The 20,828-nt window shown below is 40.3% G+C and overlaps 1 protein-coding gene across 7 annotated transcripts in view; it reads right to left on the bottom strand.

Annotated features, from left to right (window-relative positions):
• ZNF81 (zinc finger protein 81) overlaps positions 1 to 15,439 on the bottom strand; it is a 77,053-nt gene extending 61,614 nt beyond the window's left edge. The window contains exons 1-3 of one of the 7 annotated variants that reach the window (XM_032258480.1): positions 15,350 to 15,439; positions 14,822 to 14,887; positions 9,333 to 9,549 (exon numbers count right to left, since the gene is read on the bottom strand). In XM_032258480.1, the coding sequence (XP_032114371.1) occupies positions 9,333 to 9,386 (54 nt within the window). In that variant the 5' untranslated portion in view covers positions 9,387 to 9,549; positions 14,822 to 14,887; positions 15,350 to 15,439. Of the gene's footprint in view, positions 1 to 9,332; positions 11,744 to 14,821; positions 14,888 to 15,329 lie in introns of those variants that run through there. The other 6 variants (XM_032258481.1, XM_032258483.1, XM_032258482.1 and 3 more) reach the window with 6 other exon arrangements.
• Between the last annotated feature and the right edge of the window lie 5,389 nt (positions 15,440 to 20,828).

Below are 20,828 nucleotides of genomic sequence, written 5' to 3'. Positions count from 1 at the left end.
AATTGTGTACAAAAAAGAAAACAGTAAATTCCTGAAGAAAAGGGTAATCAGAGACAGCCCTACCATCTATTAGAAGAAATTACAAATATAGAGGAATTAGAATAAAGGTTATGACTATTAGACAGCTCAATGGAACAGGATAAGGTCCAGAAATACACCCAATATTCCAGAGTTATATCTTGGAATGTATGTATAGGCAAACATGGTTTCATTGCACTTTACTGCACTTCAGAGATATTGTGTTATTTGTAAATTGCAGGTTTGTGGCAATCCTGATAGAGCAAGTCTATTGGGACCATTTGTACAAACAGCATGTGCTCACTTCATGTCTCTGTGTCAGATTTTGGTAATCCTCACAATACTGCAAACATTTTCATTATTATTATATCTGTTATGGTAATCTGTGATCAGTGAGCTTTGATGTTACTATTGTAATTGTTTCGGGTCACCACGAACCATGCCCATAGAAGATGGTGAGCTTAATTGATAAATGCTGTGTGTGTTCTGACTGCTCCACCTACTGACCCTTTCCCTGTCTCTCTCCCTCTCCTCGGGCCTCCCTATTCCCTGAGACACAGCAATATTGAAATTAGGCTAATGAATAACCCTCAATGGTAGCTAAGTGTTCAAATGAAAGGAAGAGTCGCATGTCTCTCTCTTTAAATCAAAAGCTAGACATGATTGAGCTTATTGAGGAAGGCATGTTGAAAGCCAAGTTAGGCTGAAAAGCTGGGCTTCTTGTACCAGTCAGACAAGTTGTGAATGCAAAGGAAAAATTCTTGAAGGAAATTGAAAGTCCTATTCCAGTGAACACATGAAAGATAAGAAGGTGAAATAGGCTTAGTGCTGATATGGAGAAAGTTTGAGTGGTCTGGATAGAAGATCAAACCAGTCACAACATTCCCTTAAGCCAAAATCTACTCCAGAGCAAGGCCTGAACTCTCTTCAATTATGTGAGGGCTGAGAGAGGTGAGGAAGCTGCTGAAGAAAAATCTGAAGCTAGCAAAGGTTGGTTCATGAGGCTTAAGGAAAGAAGGCATCTCCATAACATAAAAAGCACAAGGTGAAGTAGCAAGTGCTCAGGTTATGCAGCAAGTTCTCCAGAAGATCTAGCTAAGAGCATTGATGAGGTGGTTACACTAAACAAGATTTTCAATGTAGATTAAACAGCCTTATATTGGAAGAACATGCAAGCTGGGACTTCCATAGCTACAGAGGAGAAGTAAATGCCTGGCTTCAAAGCTTCAAAGAATAGGCTCACTCTCTTGTTAGGGATTAATGCAGCTGGTGATTTTAAACTGAAGCTGACCAGCCATGGTGGCTCACACCTGTAATCCCAGCATTTTGGGAGGCTGAGGCATGAGGACTGCTTGAGGCCAGGAGTTTGAGATCAGTCCTGGCAACACAGCAAAACCCTATCACCAAAAAACAATTTTGAAAATTAGCCAGGCATGGTGGCACATGCCTGTAGTCCCAGCTACTCAGGAGGCTGAGGCAGAAAGATTGCTTGAGCCCAGGGGCTCATGGTTACAGTGAGCTATGATAATGTCACTGCACTCTAGCCTGAGTGACAGAGTGAGACCCTGTCTCAACCAAACAACAACAACAAAAAAGGTGAAGCCAATGCTCATTTACCATTCTGTAAATCCTCAGATCCTTAAGAATGATGCCAAATCAACTCTGTGCTCTATAAATGCAACAGCAAAGCCTGGATGACAGCACATCTGTTTACAGCATGGTTTACTGAGTATTTTAAGACCACTGTTGACACCTATTGCTAGAAAAAAAAGATTTTTTTTACAAAATATCATTGCTCAAATGTACCTGGTCACCAATGAGCTCTGATGGAGATGTACAAGGAGATTCATAATGTTTTCATGCCTGCTAACACAACATGATTCTGCGGCCCGCAGATCAAAGAGTAATTTCAAGTCTTATCATTTAAGAAATACATTTTGTAAGACTGTAGCCGCCATAGCTGGTGATTCCTTGGATGAATCTGGACAAAGTAAATTGAAAACGTCTTGTAAAGGGTTCACCATTCTAGAAGCCATTAAGAACACTCATGATTCATGGGAGGAGGTCAAAATATCAGCATTAATGAAAGTCTGGGAAGACTTGATTCCAACCCTCGTGGATGACTTTCAGGGGTTCAAAACGTCAGTAGAGGAAGTAACTACAGAGATGGTGGAAATAGCGAGAGAACTAGAAGTGAAGCCTGAAGACGTGACCGAATTGCTGCAATTTCATGATAAAGCTTTAATGGATGAGGAGTTGCTTCTTATGAATGAGCAAAGAATGTGATTTCTTGAGATAGAATCTACTCCTGGTGAAGATGCTGTGGACAGTATTGAAATGAAAGCAAGTGATTTAGAATATGACATAAACTTAAAGAAAGCAGGGGCAGGGTTTGAGAGGATTGTCTCCAATTTTGAAAGGATTTCTACTGTGGATAAAATGCTATCAAATAGGGTTGTACACTACAGAGAAATCAAGTGTTAATTGACATGGCAAACTTGTCTTATTTTTAAAAATTGTGGCCAGGCGCGGTGACTCATGCCTGTAATCCCGGCACTTTTGGAGGCCAAGGCAGGTGGATCACATGAGGTCGGGAGTTCGAGACCAGGCTGACCAACAAGGAGGAACACCGTCTCCACTAAAAATACAAAATTAGCTGGGCGTGGTGGCACATGCCTGTAATCCCAGCCACTCGGGAGGCTGAGGCAGGAGAATTGCTTGAATCCGGGAGGCGGAGGTTGCAGTGAGCCGAGATCGCGACTCACAAGAGCAAAACTCCGTCTCAAAAAAAAAAATTTTCCTATAGCCACCCCAATGTTCTACAACCACCACCCTGATCAGTCAGCAGCCATCAGTATCAAGGCAAGACCTTCCACCAGCAAAAAGATTATGACCCACCAAAGGCTCACATGATCATTAGCATTTTGTAGTAGTATTTTAAAATTAAAGTATGTACACTGTTTTTAGACATAACACTATTGCACACTTAATAGACTATAGCATACTATAAACATAACTTTTATGTGGGAAACCACAAAATTTGTATGACTCACTTTACTGACATACTGGCTTTATTGCAGTGGTCTGGAATCGAACCTGCAAGGTATGCCTTTATATGCTAATGTAGTATTGCATGTTAGCGGGGAAATATAGATTATTCACCAAGTGGTTGGGACAAACGTGTATACATCCTGAAGAAAAATTAAGATAGATCCCTGGCTAAGGCTTTACAAGAATAGTAAAAAGAATCCAGCGAGCTAGTCACAGCAGTAAAAGTAAAAAATAAAAACAATTAGGTATTAAATAGAAAATACAAGAATTTTGGGGTTTTTTTCCCCCCAAATACAGCTGAGCACTGAGGAGGGCTTTTCTAGTTATGACACAAAACTTGGAGAACAGAAAAGATTCATAAACTCAATGCACAGAGAAAACACGTTTTCATTTAAAAGACAAATGGGAAGTTGAGAAAAATAATTGGGACACATATAACATCCTTCCGTAAATAGCAAAAACCTAATAGAAAAATGGGAAAAGGAAATTTAAAATGTCTCAGAAAAAAATCATATAAATGGCTCTTTAAACACAGTCACATATATTCCACCCTGGCCATAAGAGAAATGCAAATTAAATCTATACTGAGATACTGTGTTGTAAGCTATCACACCGGCCAAAAAGAAAAAACAAATAAGACACTGTGTTGCTTCGGTATGGTGAATACAGACACTCATACAACTGACACAACCCACAAGGCAGGCAATTTTTCGGCCGGGCGCGGTGGCTCAAGCCTGTAATCCCAGCACTTTGGGAGGCCGAGGCGGTTGGATTACGAGGTCAAGAGATCGAGACCATCATGGTCAACATGGTGAAACCCCATCTCTACTAAAACTACAAAAAAATTAGCTGGACATGGTGGCGCGTGCCTGTAATCCCAGCTACTCAGGAGGCTGAGGCAGGAGAATTGCCTGAACCCAGGAGGCTGAGGTTGCGGTGAGCCGAGATCGAGCCATTGCACTCCAGCCTGGGTAACAAGAGCGAAACTCCGTTTCAAAAAAAAAAAAAAAAAAAAGAATAAAAATGTGAAAACAAAACAAGAGAGTAAAAATGTATGTATCATCCGTCCTGGGAATTCCACTTGGAGAAATTTCTCTTTAAACTATTCTGTCTTGTGTTAACTGAGATTTGTATAAGGGTAGTATTGCAGTGTTGTGTACAATTGCAAAAGATTAGAAACGTTTTAAATGTCTATTAATAGAAAACTGCTTAGCATATTTTGATATATTCATATAACAGAATAAGACTTAGCCTTGTAAATGAATGAGGTAACTCATTACATGTAGTAACACTGAATAATCACCAAGCTTTATTGTTAAGGGAGAAAAGCAAGTGCTAGAAATTTTGTATGCTAATATTTCAGTTTAAAAATGGATATAGGGGTGTTGGGGTGTGTGTGTGTGTGTGTGTGTGCACACATGTGTGTGCCTGTGCCTGAGTGCACGTGTTTGTATGGACAGACTATCTGTAGCTGCCTTAGGAAAGAATATATGGGCTACTCGGGTCAGAATTGGAGGGTACATTTTTTTCTTTTCAAAAGATTATTATTATTAAATATAATATTCATGCAGAAAAACATATGAAACAAATACTCAACTAATCATTCAAAGCAAATACCAACCTAATTACCAACAGAACATGGCCACCTCCTTTGCTGGAAGCCTTTCTCATGCCTCTTTCGCTCCCTCCCTGCAATGCCCCTGGTCAAGGAAGTCACTATTCTGCCTCAGATGGTAAGCACGTCCTCGCTTTGCCTTCAAGTTTTATCACCTACAAATGTACCCCCTATACTATATGCTCTTGCTTTTCCTGTCTTAAAACTTCATATAAATTGAAATAAACACAACAAATTCTTTGGTGTCTGCTATCTTTCACTCAATATTATGTTCAATGTATTTATCCATTCTGTTTTTTTAATTTTAATTTTTTTTGTAGAGATGGGGTCTCACTATGTTGCCCAGGCTGGTCTCAAACTCCTGGCCTCTAACGATCTTCCTGCCTCAGCCTCTCAAAGTGTTGGGATTACGAGTATGAGCTGCCACACCAGGGCCCACTCTATTATTGAGGGACATTTGCATTATTTCCAGTTTATGGCTGTTACAAGTAATGCTACAGTGAGCATTTATACATGTGTCCTGGTACATCAGCCAAGGATTTCTGCTGGGTGTTTTTCTAGGAGAACTGTTTCCTCATATGGTCTACATATGTATGGCTGAATAAGGCTAAAATGTCCTCCAGAGATTGTACTGATTTACATTCTCATCAGCAGTGCTCTTCCTCCTCCTCACTAACACTTGTCATTGTCAGTGTTCTAAATCATAGCCATTCTGGTGGCAGTGGTGAGGGGTAGTTGTATTACGCTGTGCTTTAAATTTGCATTTCCCTGACGAATAATGAGATTGCACACTGTCTCACGTGTCTATTAGCCATCTGAATATCTCGATCTGTTACGTATCTGTCCAAGAAGGCTTCTGACTACTGGATATTCTGCTTTTTCTTGTTCTTTATATGTTCTGGGTATAAGTTCTCTGTTGTGTATACCTTCTTCCACTCTGTGGATTGCAATTTTCTTTTTTTATTTTTTTGAGATGGAGTCTTGCTCTTGTCACCCAGACTGGAGTGCAGTGGCATGATCTAGGCTCACTGCAACCTCCGCCTCCCAGGTTCAAGCAATTCTCCTGCCTTAGCCTCCCAAGTAGCTGGGATTACAGGTGCCTGCCACCATGCCTGGCTAATTTTTGTATTTTTAGTAGAGACAGGGTTTCACCATGTTGTTCAGGCTGGTCTCGAACTCCTGACTGACCTCAGGTGATCCACCCGCCTCAGCCTCCCAAAGTGCTGGGATTACAGGTGTGAGCCACCGTGCCTGGCTGCGATTTTCTTCTTAAAGAAGTGATTATCATAAAAGTCAGGGTAGTAGCTCTGGGAATAGAGGGATTGTGGAATGCTAACTATGGACTCTTTCTAGGCCTATGGAAGGATAACTCACTCAGCCATGCATGTCTGTTTTGTATGCTTTCCTGTATGTATGTTACATTTCTCAATAAAAAAGTTTTTAAAAGACATAACTACGACCCATTAACTTCACCTCCCTTGGCTGGGTGCAATGGCTCACACCTGTAATCCCAACACTTTGGGAAGTCAAGGTGGGTGGATCACAAGATCTGGAGTTCGAGACCAGCCTAGCCAACATGCTGAAATCCTGTCTCTACTAAAAATATAAAAATTAGCCAGGCGTGGTGGCGGGCGCCTGTAGTCCCAGCTACTCAGAAGGCTGAGGCAGGAGAATCAGTTGAACCCAGGAGGCAGAGGTTGTAGTGAGCCAAGATTGTGCCATTGCACTCCAGCCTGGTGACAGAGCAAGAAATCCATCTCGAAAAAAAAAACTTCACCCCCCCACATATACTTAAGAGAGGATGTACACACGTGCATGAGGAGACATGAAGAACGTTCCCAGCAGCATTGCTTATAATTCGTATTATAGTTCACTGAAATATTTTAAATCAACAAAAATTGATAAAAATTTCTTTAGTAGGCTACCTTCTGTGACATAAAAAGGAGAAAATAAGAACGTGTTCTCAGCTGCTGTTATTTGCATAAAGAAATCCTAATCATACAGAGAAAAAGTAATTAACCTGGTTATGTGTATTAGAGAGAGCTGAGCAGACAGGAGAAAGATGGGTAAGAGAATTTAGACCATAGAGCCTGAGTACCCCTTATCTGAAATGCTTGGGATTAGAAGTGTTTGGGATTTTTTTTTTTTTTTCAGATTTTAGAATATCTGCATTATTCTTAAGCTGGGCATCCCTAATCTGAAAATCCAAAATTCAAATGAGCATTTTCTTTGAATGTCATGTCAGTGCTCAAAAAGCTTTAGATTTTGGAGCATTTCGGATTTTGGATTTTTGGATTAGAGGTACTCAACCTGTATAGCTTTTTATATGTCTTTAATTTTTTGAGCCATTTTTCTATGCTTTATTCAAAAAAATTAAGTTTAATAAAAACTACTACTAATATCTTTAGAATGATATGATGATGCTGCATCCATAAAACAAAAATAGCACAGGAATATTCTGAAGACAAAAAGAGCTACTTAAAAAAAATAACAGCATGAATGAGAGATATAAAAGAAGATTTAGAAGATAAAGTTTTTTAAAAAGTACTACTAGAAGAGAGAGCAAAAGAGACAGGAATGGAAATCAGTAAAGAAAATAATTTTTACAAAGGAGCATCAACAACCAAATAAGAAGAGTTTTTGAAAAGCAGAGAAAATGTACATGTGAGTAGAAAAGGCCTAGGAAGAACTTGGAAACAGGCTTCCAAATTGGGCATAAAAATGATTTCTAATCTAGAATTCTATTCTCAGCTAAAAAGACAAATTTAGTGTCAGAATGAAATAGGTATTTTCCATGGCATTCATGTTTACATTTCTACACATATATTTATACAGTTATATGTATTCAGTAAATACATTTCTGCATGACATTTTCAGACATGCAAAGTTTCATAAAATGTATCTGTCATGCATCCATTTTGAAGGATATCCTGGAGGATGTGCTCCCCACAAAATGAAGGGGTATGCCAAGAAAGAGGAAGACACAAGCTCCAGGAAATAGGAGATCTGACCCAAGAGAAAAGTCAAGGGGATTTCCTGGGAGATGGTGAAGGGAAGACACCAAAGTAACAGCTCTGTGTCAAACTGAGGAAGCCACCAGCCTAGACTTTAGCAAGTCAAGCTCCAGGAGAGATTTCTTCAAAGAGAAGACAATGATGCCCAGAAATGAGAGCAGCCCCACCTATTACTGGCTATTTACTGTGTAAAACTGGGCCAAACGGTTTTTCTCTAAGCCCCAGTTTTCCCTTCTATGAAATGGTGATAATAACGGCACCTAAGGCCAGATGCGGTGGCTCACGCCTGTAATCCCAGCACTTTGGGAGGCAGAGATGGGTGGATCACCTGAGGTCAGCAGTTTGAGAGTAGCCTGGCCAACATGGTGAAACCCCATCTCTACTAAATGTACAAAAATTAGCCAGGCATGGTAGCACATTCCTGTAATCCTAGCTGCTGAGGAGGCTGAGGTCGGAAATCGGTTGAACCTGGGAGGTAGAGGTTGCAGTGAGCCGAGATCGTGCCATTGCACTCCAGTTGGGTGACAAGAAGAAAACTCCATCTCAAATAATAATAATAATAATAATGGCACCTACTAGCCAGGCACAGTGGCTTGGACCTGTAGTCCCAGCTACTTGGGAGGCTGACATAGGAGGATCACTTGAGCCCAGGAGTTTGAGGCTGCAGTGAGCTATGATGGTGCCACTGCACTTCAGTCTGGGCAACAGAGTGAGATCCTGTGCCTAACAACAGTAATAGTAATGGCACCTACTTCATGAGGTTGTTGTGAAGATGAGTGGACACATGTAGAGTTCGTGTAACAGTGCTTGGCATGCAGTAAACGTTGTGTGGCTGCTTTTAATTATTATCACTGTGATTATCACCTAATGTGTTTGAACATATAGAAAAGATATCTAAACACCAGGGAAGAATTTGGAGTTGAATGATTGATACGTATATAGTAACACAAACAAATGACTGCGACAGAAAATTGTTAATTCCAGGGAAAAGAAAAAAGTTGTGCAGAAATAGTCATCACAGCGTGGATACCATGGGATTCAATGATCAACACTGACCATGAATCTCACCGAAACAATGATATACCTATCTTAGCAAGGTGGGTTAGGAAATGTGTATGTGAGTGAGGGTGTAAAGGAAAGCTCAATCTCTGTCTTCCATAGTGGAAAGCCAATAGGTAAAACCCAAAACATTCTTTAAAACTATTAAAAAGAGTAAGGGTGTTTGCTTCTGGGAGGCTGGAATCTGGGGAAAACAAAGCATGGAAGAGATTTAAAAAAAAAAAGAGAGAGAGAACTATTTGATACCTTTTACCACTTGCAAATGAAACTAAGAGCTAATTCCAAATTATGAAAGGGCAACAGATATTCATAAAAATATGCAAGAATGATAACGGGCTATTAACCTGAATATTTTCAAGAACCTCTTTTAAAATCCACAAGCTAAGGTAAATAAATCAGCAATGGACAGGAGAAGGAAATTTACAAAATGGAAATAAATGACCAATAATAATGGGGACGTGAGGAAATATGCCTGCCTGGTAAAAAAGTACTACAAATGAAAACTATGAGATCGTATCTTTCCTACAGGACTCTGGATGAATTCCAACCCCTGGGCACCTCTTCCTCCTCCTCACCTCACAGGCACTGCCATGTCCCCCTGGCTGGGGAGTGTCCTCGTCAGCTGGCATGTTCCCGACGGACTTGGACTTCAGCCCCCGGGCTTTCTTGCAGACAACTCTAGAATTCCAGTGGGATCAGTGGACTCAACGGGAACTGCTGGGATCAGAAGGAAGATACTGCAACCTTCACTATGAGATCTCGCCCAGGGACTCTGCAGAGACTCCAAGAACCCTGGAAAAACAGTGTCCATATGATCAGAGGCAGGTAGCACTCACCACACAGAACATTTGGTTCCCTGGGGGAACCAAAGTACAGTTCACTGCACTGGGCACTGTGGGGTAGATCAGGTCCAGGAAACACATATTCTGGTTATTAATTAGAATATGAGCAAGACCATGAGATTTGGACTAAAATTAATAAAGGTTTAAATTCCAGCTCTGCCAAATCTTAGCTAGGAGAACATGAAAAAGCTTCTTGAGGCTTATTTTTCAAAATGAATTTGAAATATTTATCTCAAGTGGAGGTGAAAATTAGATGAGATTATGTTTCAATGACACTTAGCACTGAACTGGCCCCAGGTAAATACTTAGTACATGATAGCAAGTATTGTTGTTATAAGGAACCATGTAATGTGCAGAAACAGGTAATTTACACAACAATCCTTTCTTCTATGTGTTGTCATGATCATTATTATTCCATTTTATGCATACAGAATTAGAGGTTTAGTGGTGTTAAGTCAAACGCAGTCTACCTGGCTCCAAAGTTCACGTTGTCAAAGCTGTATCATATGATACCTTTTCCATGGTAGGCTCAAAATAAATGTGGTTCTGTTTGACAGACAGTGAAAATATGACCCTAAATTCAGAATAAAAAAGTTAAGTAAAATTTCTTGAAACAGAAGAGACATGCTACAGGGGAAATAGTAACAGCCTGGGACTAAAGTTTTTTAATTAACTCAAAAATATCCAGAGGTAAAACTGTTTCCCCACTGAGGGAACTAGCTAGAGAAGAGAGAGTGTCTCTGTGTCTAAGTTGAGGTACAATTTCATTCTGATCAATTATTAGAGGCACTGTAGATTTAGTCATTCTTGTTAGGAAAGGGAAAATATCTACTTAAAAAGAAGAGGAACTTAAGACAAGAAGTAAGAATGAGATGAAGAGGAAAAAATAAAGTAAAATAAATAAAGAGTAAAATAAAAGGCATGAGCAAGTTAAATTTTAAAAACACTAAAAGGATGTTATATCAAAGCAAGAGAGAAAATATGCTTTCTTCTCTTATAGTCATGGAACTTTTACAAATTCTTTCAAATAACTTGGCTACCAAAAAATCTGATAAATGTTTTCATGTTGGGAATTGACAGGCTTACATTCTCTGATCATTAACATAAAATGTTCAACAACATCAGTCATTAGGAAAATGCAAATCAAAACCATAATCTTTCATGTATTAGGAGACCATCTCACATCCACTAAAATGCCTAAGAAGAAGAAAAGACAATAACAAGTGTTGGTGAGATATGAAGAAATTGGAGCTCTCATACATTGCTGTTTGGATTGTAAAATGGTGCACTCATTCTGAAAAACAATTTGTCAGTTTCTCAAAATATCAACCATAGAGTCACCATAAAACACAGAAATATCTCTCATAGGTACCTCTGCAAGAGAAATAAAAAAACCCATGTCCATTCCAAAACTTGCACACAAATATTCACAGCAGCATTATTCATAGCAGCCAAAAAGGAGAAACAATCCAAATGTTTAATGTCAACTGATGAATGGATAAACAAAATTTGGCATATATATATATATATATATATATATACACACACACACCAATGGAATATTACAACATTTGGTAATACAAAAGAAGTACTGATACCTACTACAACATGGATGAACCTTGAAAATGCTACTCTAAGTGAAAGAAGCCAGTCACAAAAGACCACATATTTTGTATCCATTCATGTGAAATATCCAGAATAGGCAAATCCACAGAGACAGAAATAAAAGAGTGGTTGCCTAGGACTGGGGGTATGAGGTGGCATGAATGGTGAATGTCTCCTAATGAGGACAGCATTTCTTTTGGGGGTGTTGAAAAGGTTCTAAAGTTAGATTATGGTGATGGCTGCACAATTCTGTTAATATACTAAAAACCATCGAGCTGCATACTTTAAGTGGGTGAATTTTATGGTATTGGAATAAACCTAAATAAATCTTATTTTTAAAAAGGGAAAGAAAAGAAACTTCTTCCTAAATAACCCAGGATCCAAATGGGAAATCAATACAAATTTACCAGAAGTTATGAAGTACAGCATTATTTAGAGTGAAATTTACTGTTTTAAACAGCTTTGGTCTTAATTAAAAATAAATACAATCCCAAAATGAGCTATGTCTTCAACCGAAAACATTAGAAGTAAAAAAAAACAAAATTAAGCAAAACAAAAACTAAAACCAGGAAGTAATTAATAAAAATAAAACCTTTGCTAAATCAAATAAATATAATAGGACGCTTAAAGAAAAAAGAGCTGGTCATTTGATATGATCAATGTAGCTAGCCACAATGGCTCATACCTATAATTGCAGCACATTGGGAGGCCAAGGTGAGAGGATCACTTTAGCCCAGGAGTTTGAGTCCAACCTGGGTAACACAGTGAAACCTTATCTCTACAAAAAATACAAAAATTAGGCATGGTTGTGTGTACCTGTAGTACCAGCTACTCAGGAGGACTGAGGTGGGAGGATTGCTTGAGCCTGGGAAGTTGAGGCTGCAGTGAGCCATAATTGTACCACTGCACTCCAGCCTGGATGACAGAGTGAGATCCTGTCTCAAAAATAAATAAATAAATGGAAATGACCAATGTCATAAAAAACTCTCTAGCAAATCAGATAAAGGAGTCAAGTATGTGTGCATATATGAGAGAGGGAGGGAGAGAGAGAGAGAGTGTGCGCACGTGCACGCGCGCGCGTGTGTGTGTGTGTGTGTGTGTGTAGATTAGGAATAACATAATTATCATCAACATTAGTCATTAGGAAAATACAAATCAAAACCCAAATCTTCCATTTGATTAGGAGACCATGTCCATGCAAGAGAAATGAAAACATACGTCCATTCCAAAACTTATACACAAATATTCACACCAGCATTATTCATAATAGCCAAAAAGTGGAAATAATCCATATGTCCATTAACTGATGGATAAACAAAATTTGCCATATATACAATAGAATATTATTACTAAATAATTAATTTTATTACTAAGTATTATTACTAAATAATAAATTTTATTACTATTATTACTAAATAATAAATTTTATTACTATTATAACAATAAAATTACTAGTCTAAATATATATAATATATATAAGAGTCTAAAATGGTATTAAATAGATCATCTGAATAGTTACATAACTATTACAGATATTGAAGCCATGATCAAAAAGCTTCCAAACGAAAGTTTTCAGGCCCAGATGGCTTCAATGGAGAAGTCTACCAAACATTTAAGCATTTAAATAAAAATCAGTACTTATTCTATACAATCTCTTCCAGAAAACAGAAGAGAAGGCCAGGTACAGTGGCTCACGCCTGTAATCCCAGCACTTTGGGAGGTCAAGTAGGGTGGATCACGAGGTAAAGAGATAGAGACCATACTGGCCAACTGGTAAAACCCCGTCTATACGAAAAATACAAAAATTAGCTGGGCGTGGTGGTGTGCACCTGTAGTCCCAGCTACTCGGGAGGCTGAAACAGGAGAATCACTTGAGCCTGGGAGGAGAGGTTGCAGTGAGCTGAGACTGCACCACCACACTCCAGCCTGGTGACAGAGCGAGACTCCGTCTCAAAAAAAAAAAAAAAAAAAAGTAGAAGAGGAGAAAATAGTCCCCAACTCATCCAGTGAGGCCAGTGTTACCCTAAAACTAAAGCCAAACAAGGCCAAGAGCAGTGGCTAACACCTGTAATCTCAGCACTTTGGGAGGCTGAGGCAGGAGGACTGCTTGAGCCCAAGAGATTGAGACCAGCCTGGGCAACATAGTGTGACCCTGTTTACAAAAAATAATAAAATTAGCTGGGTGTAGTGGTGTGTGCCTGCAGTCCCAGCTACTCAGGAGGCTGAGGTGTAAGGATCACTTGAGCCTGGCAGTGAGCTGTGATCACACCATTGCACTCCAGCCTGAGCAACAGAGTGAGATTCTGCCTCAAAAAATACAAAATAAAACCAGATGAAGATAGTATAAAAAAGAAAACTATAGACTAATATTTCCCATGAACTTAGATGCAAAAATGCTAAAAAAAAAAAAAAAAAAAAAGCATTAGCTAATCAATTCCTGCAATATATCCGAAGAATTATATATTACAACCAAGTAGGGTTTATTTCAGGAATGTAAGGCTAGTTCAATATTCAAAAATCAATCAGTGTAACCCTCCATACTGGCAAGCTAAAAAAGAAAAAAAAAATCACAAGATCATAAAGATTCATATGATGTTGATGAAATTCAACACCCATTCATGATAAAAACTACTGGCAAATTAGGAATAGAGGGGAACTTCCTCAAATAAAAAAGAGGGTCCAAAAAAAGAAAGCCCTACAGCTAAAATTATACTTAATGGTAAAAGGCTGAATATGTTCCCCCTAAGACTGAAAACAATGCAAAGATGTCCACTTTCACCACTCTTATTCAACATAGTACTGGAACTTCTTGCCAGTGTAATAAAGGAAGAAAGGCAGAGGTATAAAGATTGGAAAGAAAGAAATAAAACTATCCCTGTTTGTATATGACACAATTGCTCATGGAGAAAACCAAAGGAATCTATCAAAAAAGGTGTAAAACCTAATAACTGAGCTTAGCAAGACTGCAGGATACAAGACCAACAGACAAAACTCAATTGTATTCCTATATATAAGCAGCAATTTAAAAGATAATACCATTTACGACCACTCCAAAAAAATTAAACCCTTAGGTATAAATTTAAATAAGATGTGTACAGAACTTGCATGATAAAAATTACAATGTACCATTGACAGAAATTTTAAAAGATTTAAATAAACAGAGAGACATATTATATACATGGATTGGAAGATTTGGCACAGTTAAAACTTAACTTCTTCCCGACTTGGTAAACAAGTTTAATGTAATTCCTATCAAAATCCAAGCAAGATGCTTTGTAGATAGAGACAAGATTTTCTAAAATGTATATGGGAAAGGCAAAGGAAACAGAGGCATTAAAACACTTTTGAAAAAGAATAAAGTGCGAGGAATCACTCTATCCAATTCAAGACAGCATGGTAGTACTGGCAGAGAGACAGACACATAGACAATGGAACTGAAACACAAACCCAGAAAAAGCCCGCACGTAAGTATGGCCAACTTATTTTTGACAGCGGTGAAAGACAAGTCAATGGAGGAAAGATAATCTTTTCAACAAATGGTGCTTGAGTCTGGACATCCATAAGCAAGTTAATGCACCTCGACCTAAGTCTCATACTTTATACAAAAAGTAACTCACAGTGGATCACAGACAGCAGTAAGGAGTCACGGACAAATTACCATCACAGTGGAGAATTTCTCTCTCCTGAAGTAAAAGAAGAAATAGACAAAAAAGACAGATTTTATATGACACAATTGACGACTAAATAATTAAATACTATTTTCAAGTTATATACAGAACGTTTCTAAAAATGCACTAGGCCGTAAGTCTCCTTGTATTTCAAGGAATGAGCTCCACGTAGGTGTTTTTCTAACACAGAAAACTAAGGTTACAGATCCATTACAAAGATAAACTTTTGCACACTGAAACCCCACTTTTGAATAACTCCTCAGTAAAAAACAAATGAATACGAGTTAACACTCTTAAAAAACATAATGCTCCAAACCCAATGGGGCTTAGAATGAACTTTAAGACCTTAAGGGTAACATTAGAAAAGAGAAAAGCCTGAAAAATGATGAGCGAATCATCCAACTCAAGTTAGACAAACGATTCCATCACTGATCACACAGAATCCCCTAGCACTCACCCACCCCGGTCCCCCATCACCTCCACATCCCTGGGCACTGAACGTCGAATCCTCCTGACAACTATGTAACCCCGGCTGAGAACCGGCGAGAACCGCAGCCGCTTCCGGTCACTACCCCTAGCACCGCCCTTTTTCGGGGTTTGGGACTTCCCATGAGTGAGGGAAAGGGGGGTCTGCGCGTGCGCAAAACCACCTTTGAAGCCGCTATTCGCCAGGAGTTAACATGGAGAAATTACGGAAGTGAAGGCTTTGGGATGTTCAGTGCCCCTCCGCGACATGGTCAGGTGGGGAACATGGCCGCGCCCAAGTCGCGCTTCCCCATGGGGTACACCATGTTGGAGGAGTGTCCATTCCGTATTGAGGATGAGGACACCTCTAAACTCACAGAGCAGGGAGGTGGAGCTGTCCCGCTGGTGGCGGGAAGCAAGGGTGGGGACGTTTCTCTGGGCGGGCTTACTGGGGGAGGGGTCTTTGGATCTGTAGTCTATGGGTCCATTCATAACCGTTCAGAGAAACTGAAGGTCCTCTTGGAAAGAATCAGGGGCGGCCGCGGCTATCTCCTGGCAGATACCACAGGATGAGGAGCGGGGAGATGTCAGGCTGATGACAGGCTTCTCCTAGGACATACCACAAGGGAAGGAGGAGGAGAAATCAGAGTTGTGCAAGCCTTCCTAGGATATGCCATGAGGTGGGAAAAGGGGAGAACTCAGAGCGCTGGGTTCTCCCTCCTGCTGTGCATGTGGGGCTTGGATGCGGGGTTTTAATGCTCCAACAACCTACCTGATCTCCCATTCCATCTACCCCAATTAAAAAGGGACTGTGTACCAGTACTAATAATTTTGAATATGTCCTTAGTCTAAAGCAGTATGTCAATAAAAATCTTTAGGAAAAGTTATTATTATTATTTTTATTGCATTTTAGGTTTTGGGGTACATGTGAAGAACATGCAAGATTGTTGCATAGGTACACACATGGCAGTGTGATTTGCTGCCTTCCTCCCCTTCACCTATATCTGACATTTCTCCCCATGCTATCTCTCCCCAACTCCCCACCCCCCGCTGACCCTCCCCTATTCACCCCCAACAGATCCCAGTGTGTAGTGCTCCCCGCCCTATGTCCATGTGTTCTCATTGTTCAACACCCGCCTATGAGTGAGAACATGCAGTGTTTGATTTTCTGCTCTTGTGTTAGTTTGCTGAGAATGATGGTTTCCAGGTTCATCCATGTCCCTACAAAGGACACGAACTCATCGTTTTTGATGGCTGCATAATATTCCATGGTGTATATGTGCCACATTTTCCCTGTCCAGTCTATATAGTCATGATGCCCTTGCTTTGAAAATGTAGCTTTAATACAAGGCTCTGCTTCTACCCTTCCACCAGCTTGCTGCCTCTTATGACCTCCAATGTATAAGTTCTGGAGATGCCCCTCCCCTGTGGGAGATGTCACTGGAGCAGAAGGGGAAGAAGTCATGCAGTCCTTCACCTAAGAATGCCTATTCATCCTTCAAAACCAAGTATCTCCTCTCCAGGGAATCCTCCTGACAGAGCTAGAAGCCTGTGTGCCCTGCTGAAAGCCTTTCTGAGTCCTCAGGTGAGAAAAATCTTTTGAGAGGACCTGGTGTAGGCTGAAGTGTGGACTTGCTAGGGGTTCTCAATACAGTCTTATCCCCTCTGGTCCTCGGTTAAACAATCTCGAAGGTTAGAGGTGTCCTAGTCCAATTAGCCTCAAACTAATTCTTAGTCTGACAGATCCATCAATCAATAAGGGAGACTGCATACCAGGGGCACCATGGGCAGCTCACTAAGCAAAGGAAAAGATAGAGTTCTTACATGATTTTGAGGAATAGTGGAGTTGAGATGAAATTGAAATGAAGCAGTGTTTTAGTGGGCTCAAAGCAGGGCTGTATGTAAAGGGTCAATGTCAGGTCTGGACTGTGAAGTGAACCCAGAGTGTTGTTTCCTTGGAAACAATCTAGTTGTAGAATTTTGTGTCCCCAGATAACCCTTGCCTAAAGCTCTGCACCTGGGTTGAAAATTGAGTGTTGCTTCTCTGGAAGTGACTTGGAATCTCCTATATGAGTCTGATGTTTCACTCTTACTGATGTAATTTCAAACAGCAATTTCTGATAGTCTATGATTGTAGAGAACAAAATGTCTCCATGACTAAGGAAGCAATAGTCACTTAAAGTAGGGGTTCTTTATGGCATTAAAACTGCAGCGTGTCCTTAGAAGAAATAATGTTTCCTGTGAATTTTGCATTTGGCTTTATATGGGTCTGTTCTTCCATTCTGATGAATGGCAAGGCACATTTTTATAGTCTGATTTCATTTTTATTTTCTTAGAGAATTGGTGTCTTCGTCCATTTTCTGCTGCTATAACAGAATACCACAGACTGGGTAATTTATGAAGAAAAGCAGCCTATTTGGCTCATAGTTCTGGAGATTGGGAAGTCCAGCATGGTGCCAGCATCCTTCTTGCTGCATTATTCCATGGCAGAGGACGAGAGGGCAAGCAAGCATATGAACACAGAGCATGAGGGCCTGGGCTCACTTTATAACAACCCGCTCTTGAGTTAGTTACTCTTGGTAACTAACTCACTCCCTCAATGACAGCATTAATCAGTTTATGAGAGTGGAGCCTCCATGGCCTATTCACTTTTTAAAGGCCCCACCTCCTAATACTGTTACAATGGCAATTTCAATGTGAGCTTCAGAGGAATACAAACATTCGAATCATGGCAGTTGAACTTTGATTATCCCAGCTTGTCATTCTGCCCCTGCATCCCTGGTCTGGGCAAGTGTTTGTTGAATGAATAAATGAAAGAAGAAATGGAATCAGTGGAAACATATTTGGCATGCCTACACTTCTAATACAGTGCCAAGAATCATTGTTAGTTTCCTTGGATAATAGTACCAAGAAAAAAAAAAAAAAAAAAAAAAAGCTCTGTTAGACCACTTCAGAGAAGAAGGAAATATAGAGCCAGCAAACATATAAAGAGATGTTCAAAGTCATTAGGAAAATACAAGTCAAGACATAATAAAATAACATTTTATACCCATTCAAATTGCAAAAACGTAAAAGTCTGACAGTACCAACAGCTGGAGAGTATGTGGGCCAACAGGATCTTCTTGCCCTGTTGAAGGAATGTAAATCATTGCAAACACTTTAGAAAATATTTTTGCATTTTCTCCTACAGTGAATACATACATATCTTACAATCCAGTGAGTCCACTCTCATGAATGTAGCCAAGAAAAACACTGGCACAAGAAACCTAGGATATGCCTGTTTCTTAGTCTGTTTTCTGTTGCTTACAACAGAATACCTGAAACTGGGTAATTTCTAAAGAAAAACAATTTATTTCTTACAGTTATGGAGGCTGAGAAGTCCAAGGTTGAAGGACTGCAACTGGTGAGGGCCTTGTTGCTGGTAGGGACTCCCTACAGAGTCCCAAGGTAGCACAGGGTATCACACAGTGAAGGGACTGAGCATGCTAGCTCAGGTATCTTTTCCTGTTTTTATAAAGCCACTAGTTCCACTCCCATGATAACCCATTAATCAATTAACTCATTAATCTACTAACCCATTAGTGAATTAATCCATTCATGAGGGCAGGGCAGAGACCTCAACACCTACTCACCTCTTAAAGGCCCCACCTCTCAATACTGCTACATTGGGAATTAAATTTCAACATGAGTTTTGGAGGAGACAAATATTCAAACCATACCAGCATGGCATCCTGTTCACAACAGCAAAACCTGGAAACATAAATGGATGCTCATCAACAGGAGTCATAATGAATGAACTAGAACAACACCCAACAGTATGGATGAATGTTAAGGGGGAGGAACTATAATCCCACAAGATTATGTAAAGCATAACACACTTTTTATAAACTTAAAAGCTACTAATATAGGCTGGGCACAATGGCTCATGCCTGTAATCCCAGCACTTTGGGAGGTCGAGGTGGGATGATCTCTTGAAGCGAGGAGTTCAAGACCACCCTGGGCAACAAAGTGAGATCCTGGTCCCTACAAAAATTTTAAAAATTAGCCAGGTGTGGTGGTGTGTACCTGTAATCCCAGTTACTTGGGAAGCTGAGGTGGGAGGATCCCTTGAGCCCAGGACAACTTGTAGATGGTGGCAGGGTCGTTCCTGTTTTTGTGCCCCTTGCTCAATCAGAACCCTTCAGAACAGTATTTTCAGAGGATTGTTTTTGCAAACATTGTGGATTATCTCCTAGTCGGATGTCATGGGGGCAGGGGAGAGAGAGCACCTTTCTTCGTAAGGGGCAAGGTAGAAGGCAACAGAGAAACTGAGGACTGTACCGTGTTTCTTTTACAATACCTTTGCATAGTAAGCTGCAGATATTGTGCTCTTTCAAGGATATATACTCAGCATGTATCTCCTGAGGGACTGAATATACAAACTGGCAATGGCCAGACCACATATAACAATAGAATCCTGACCCACAAAACCTCTGCAGCAATAAGCCTGGGAAGCCAAAGCAAAACCTCAGTAGCGGTCAGCCCAGATGGTCAGTATTTGGCTGATGAAATCCAGCTTCTCCATTTTTTTTAACCCAATTTGCAACTCAGGATGAACCAGAAAAAGCCAAATCTACTTCCCAAATCAACTGCATAGGAAGCCCCTCTTCAGTTAGTCCGCCTCCAGCTTGTCCGCTCCAACACCCTCCAGTCAGGACACGCTTGCAGCCTTCCCCTTTTTCTACTACGTATAAAGCTTTCCCACCTGCCTGCCATTGAGTCTTTGACAAATGCCAAGTGATAGTGGCCCAAACCTTACTATAGTAAGATTTGAAAAGTCTCTGCTTTTTCTCATTTGGATTATCCGTGTATATTTCCATTCTCCTGAGAACAAGGACATTTTCTTGCATAGCCACAAGCCCATTCTCACCCTGAAGGAATTTGAGTTTTTTAAACAATTTAAAATTTTATTTTTAAATTATCATACAGTAAAATGGACTTTTTGGTGTACAGTTTAATTAATTAATTACCTTATTTATTTATTTTTGAGATGGGGTCTCTCTGTGCCACCAAGGCTGGACTGCAGTGGCCTGACCTCAGCCCACTGTAACCTCTGCCTCCCGGGTTCAAGCAATTCTCCTGCCTCAGCCTCCTGAGTAGCTGGTATTACAGGCGCCTGTCACCACGCTCAGCTAATTTTTGTATTTTTTTAGTAGAGATGGAGTTTCACCATGTTGGCCGGGCTGGTCTTGAACTTCTAACCTCAAGTGATCTGCCCACCTCAGCCTCCCAAAGTGCTGGGATTACAGGTGTGAACCACCGTGCCTGGCCTAATTAGTTTACTTTTGAGTGGAGGTCTTGCTCTGTTGCCCAGACTGGAGTGCGGTGGTGTGATCGTGGCTCACTGCAGCCTCAAACTCCCGGCCTCAAACAATCCTCATGCCTTGGCCTCCTAAACTGCTGGGATTACAGGCATGAGCCACCACACCCAGCCCAGTTTCATAAATTTTAA

Source organism: Sapajus apella, unplaced genomic scaffold (assembly GCF_009761245.1).
Source record: "Sapajus apella isolate SASKATOON/1434 unplaced genomic scaffold, GSC_monkey_1.0 scaffold103, whole genome shotgun sequence".
Lineage (NCBI taxonomy): Eukaryota > Metazoa > Chordata > Mammalia > Primates > Cebidae > Sapajus > Sapajus apella.
This window is presented reverse-complemented; position numbering and strand designations above follow the sequence as displayed.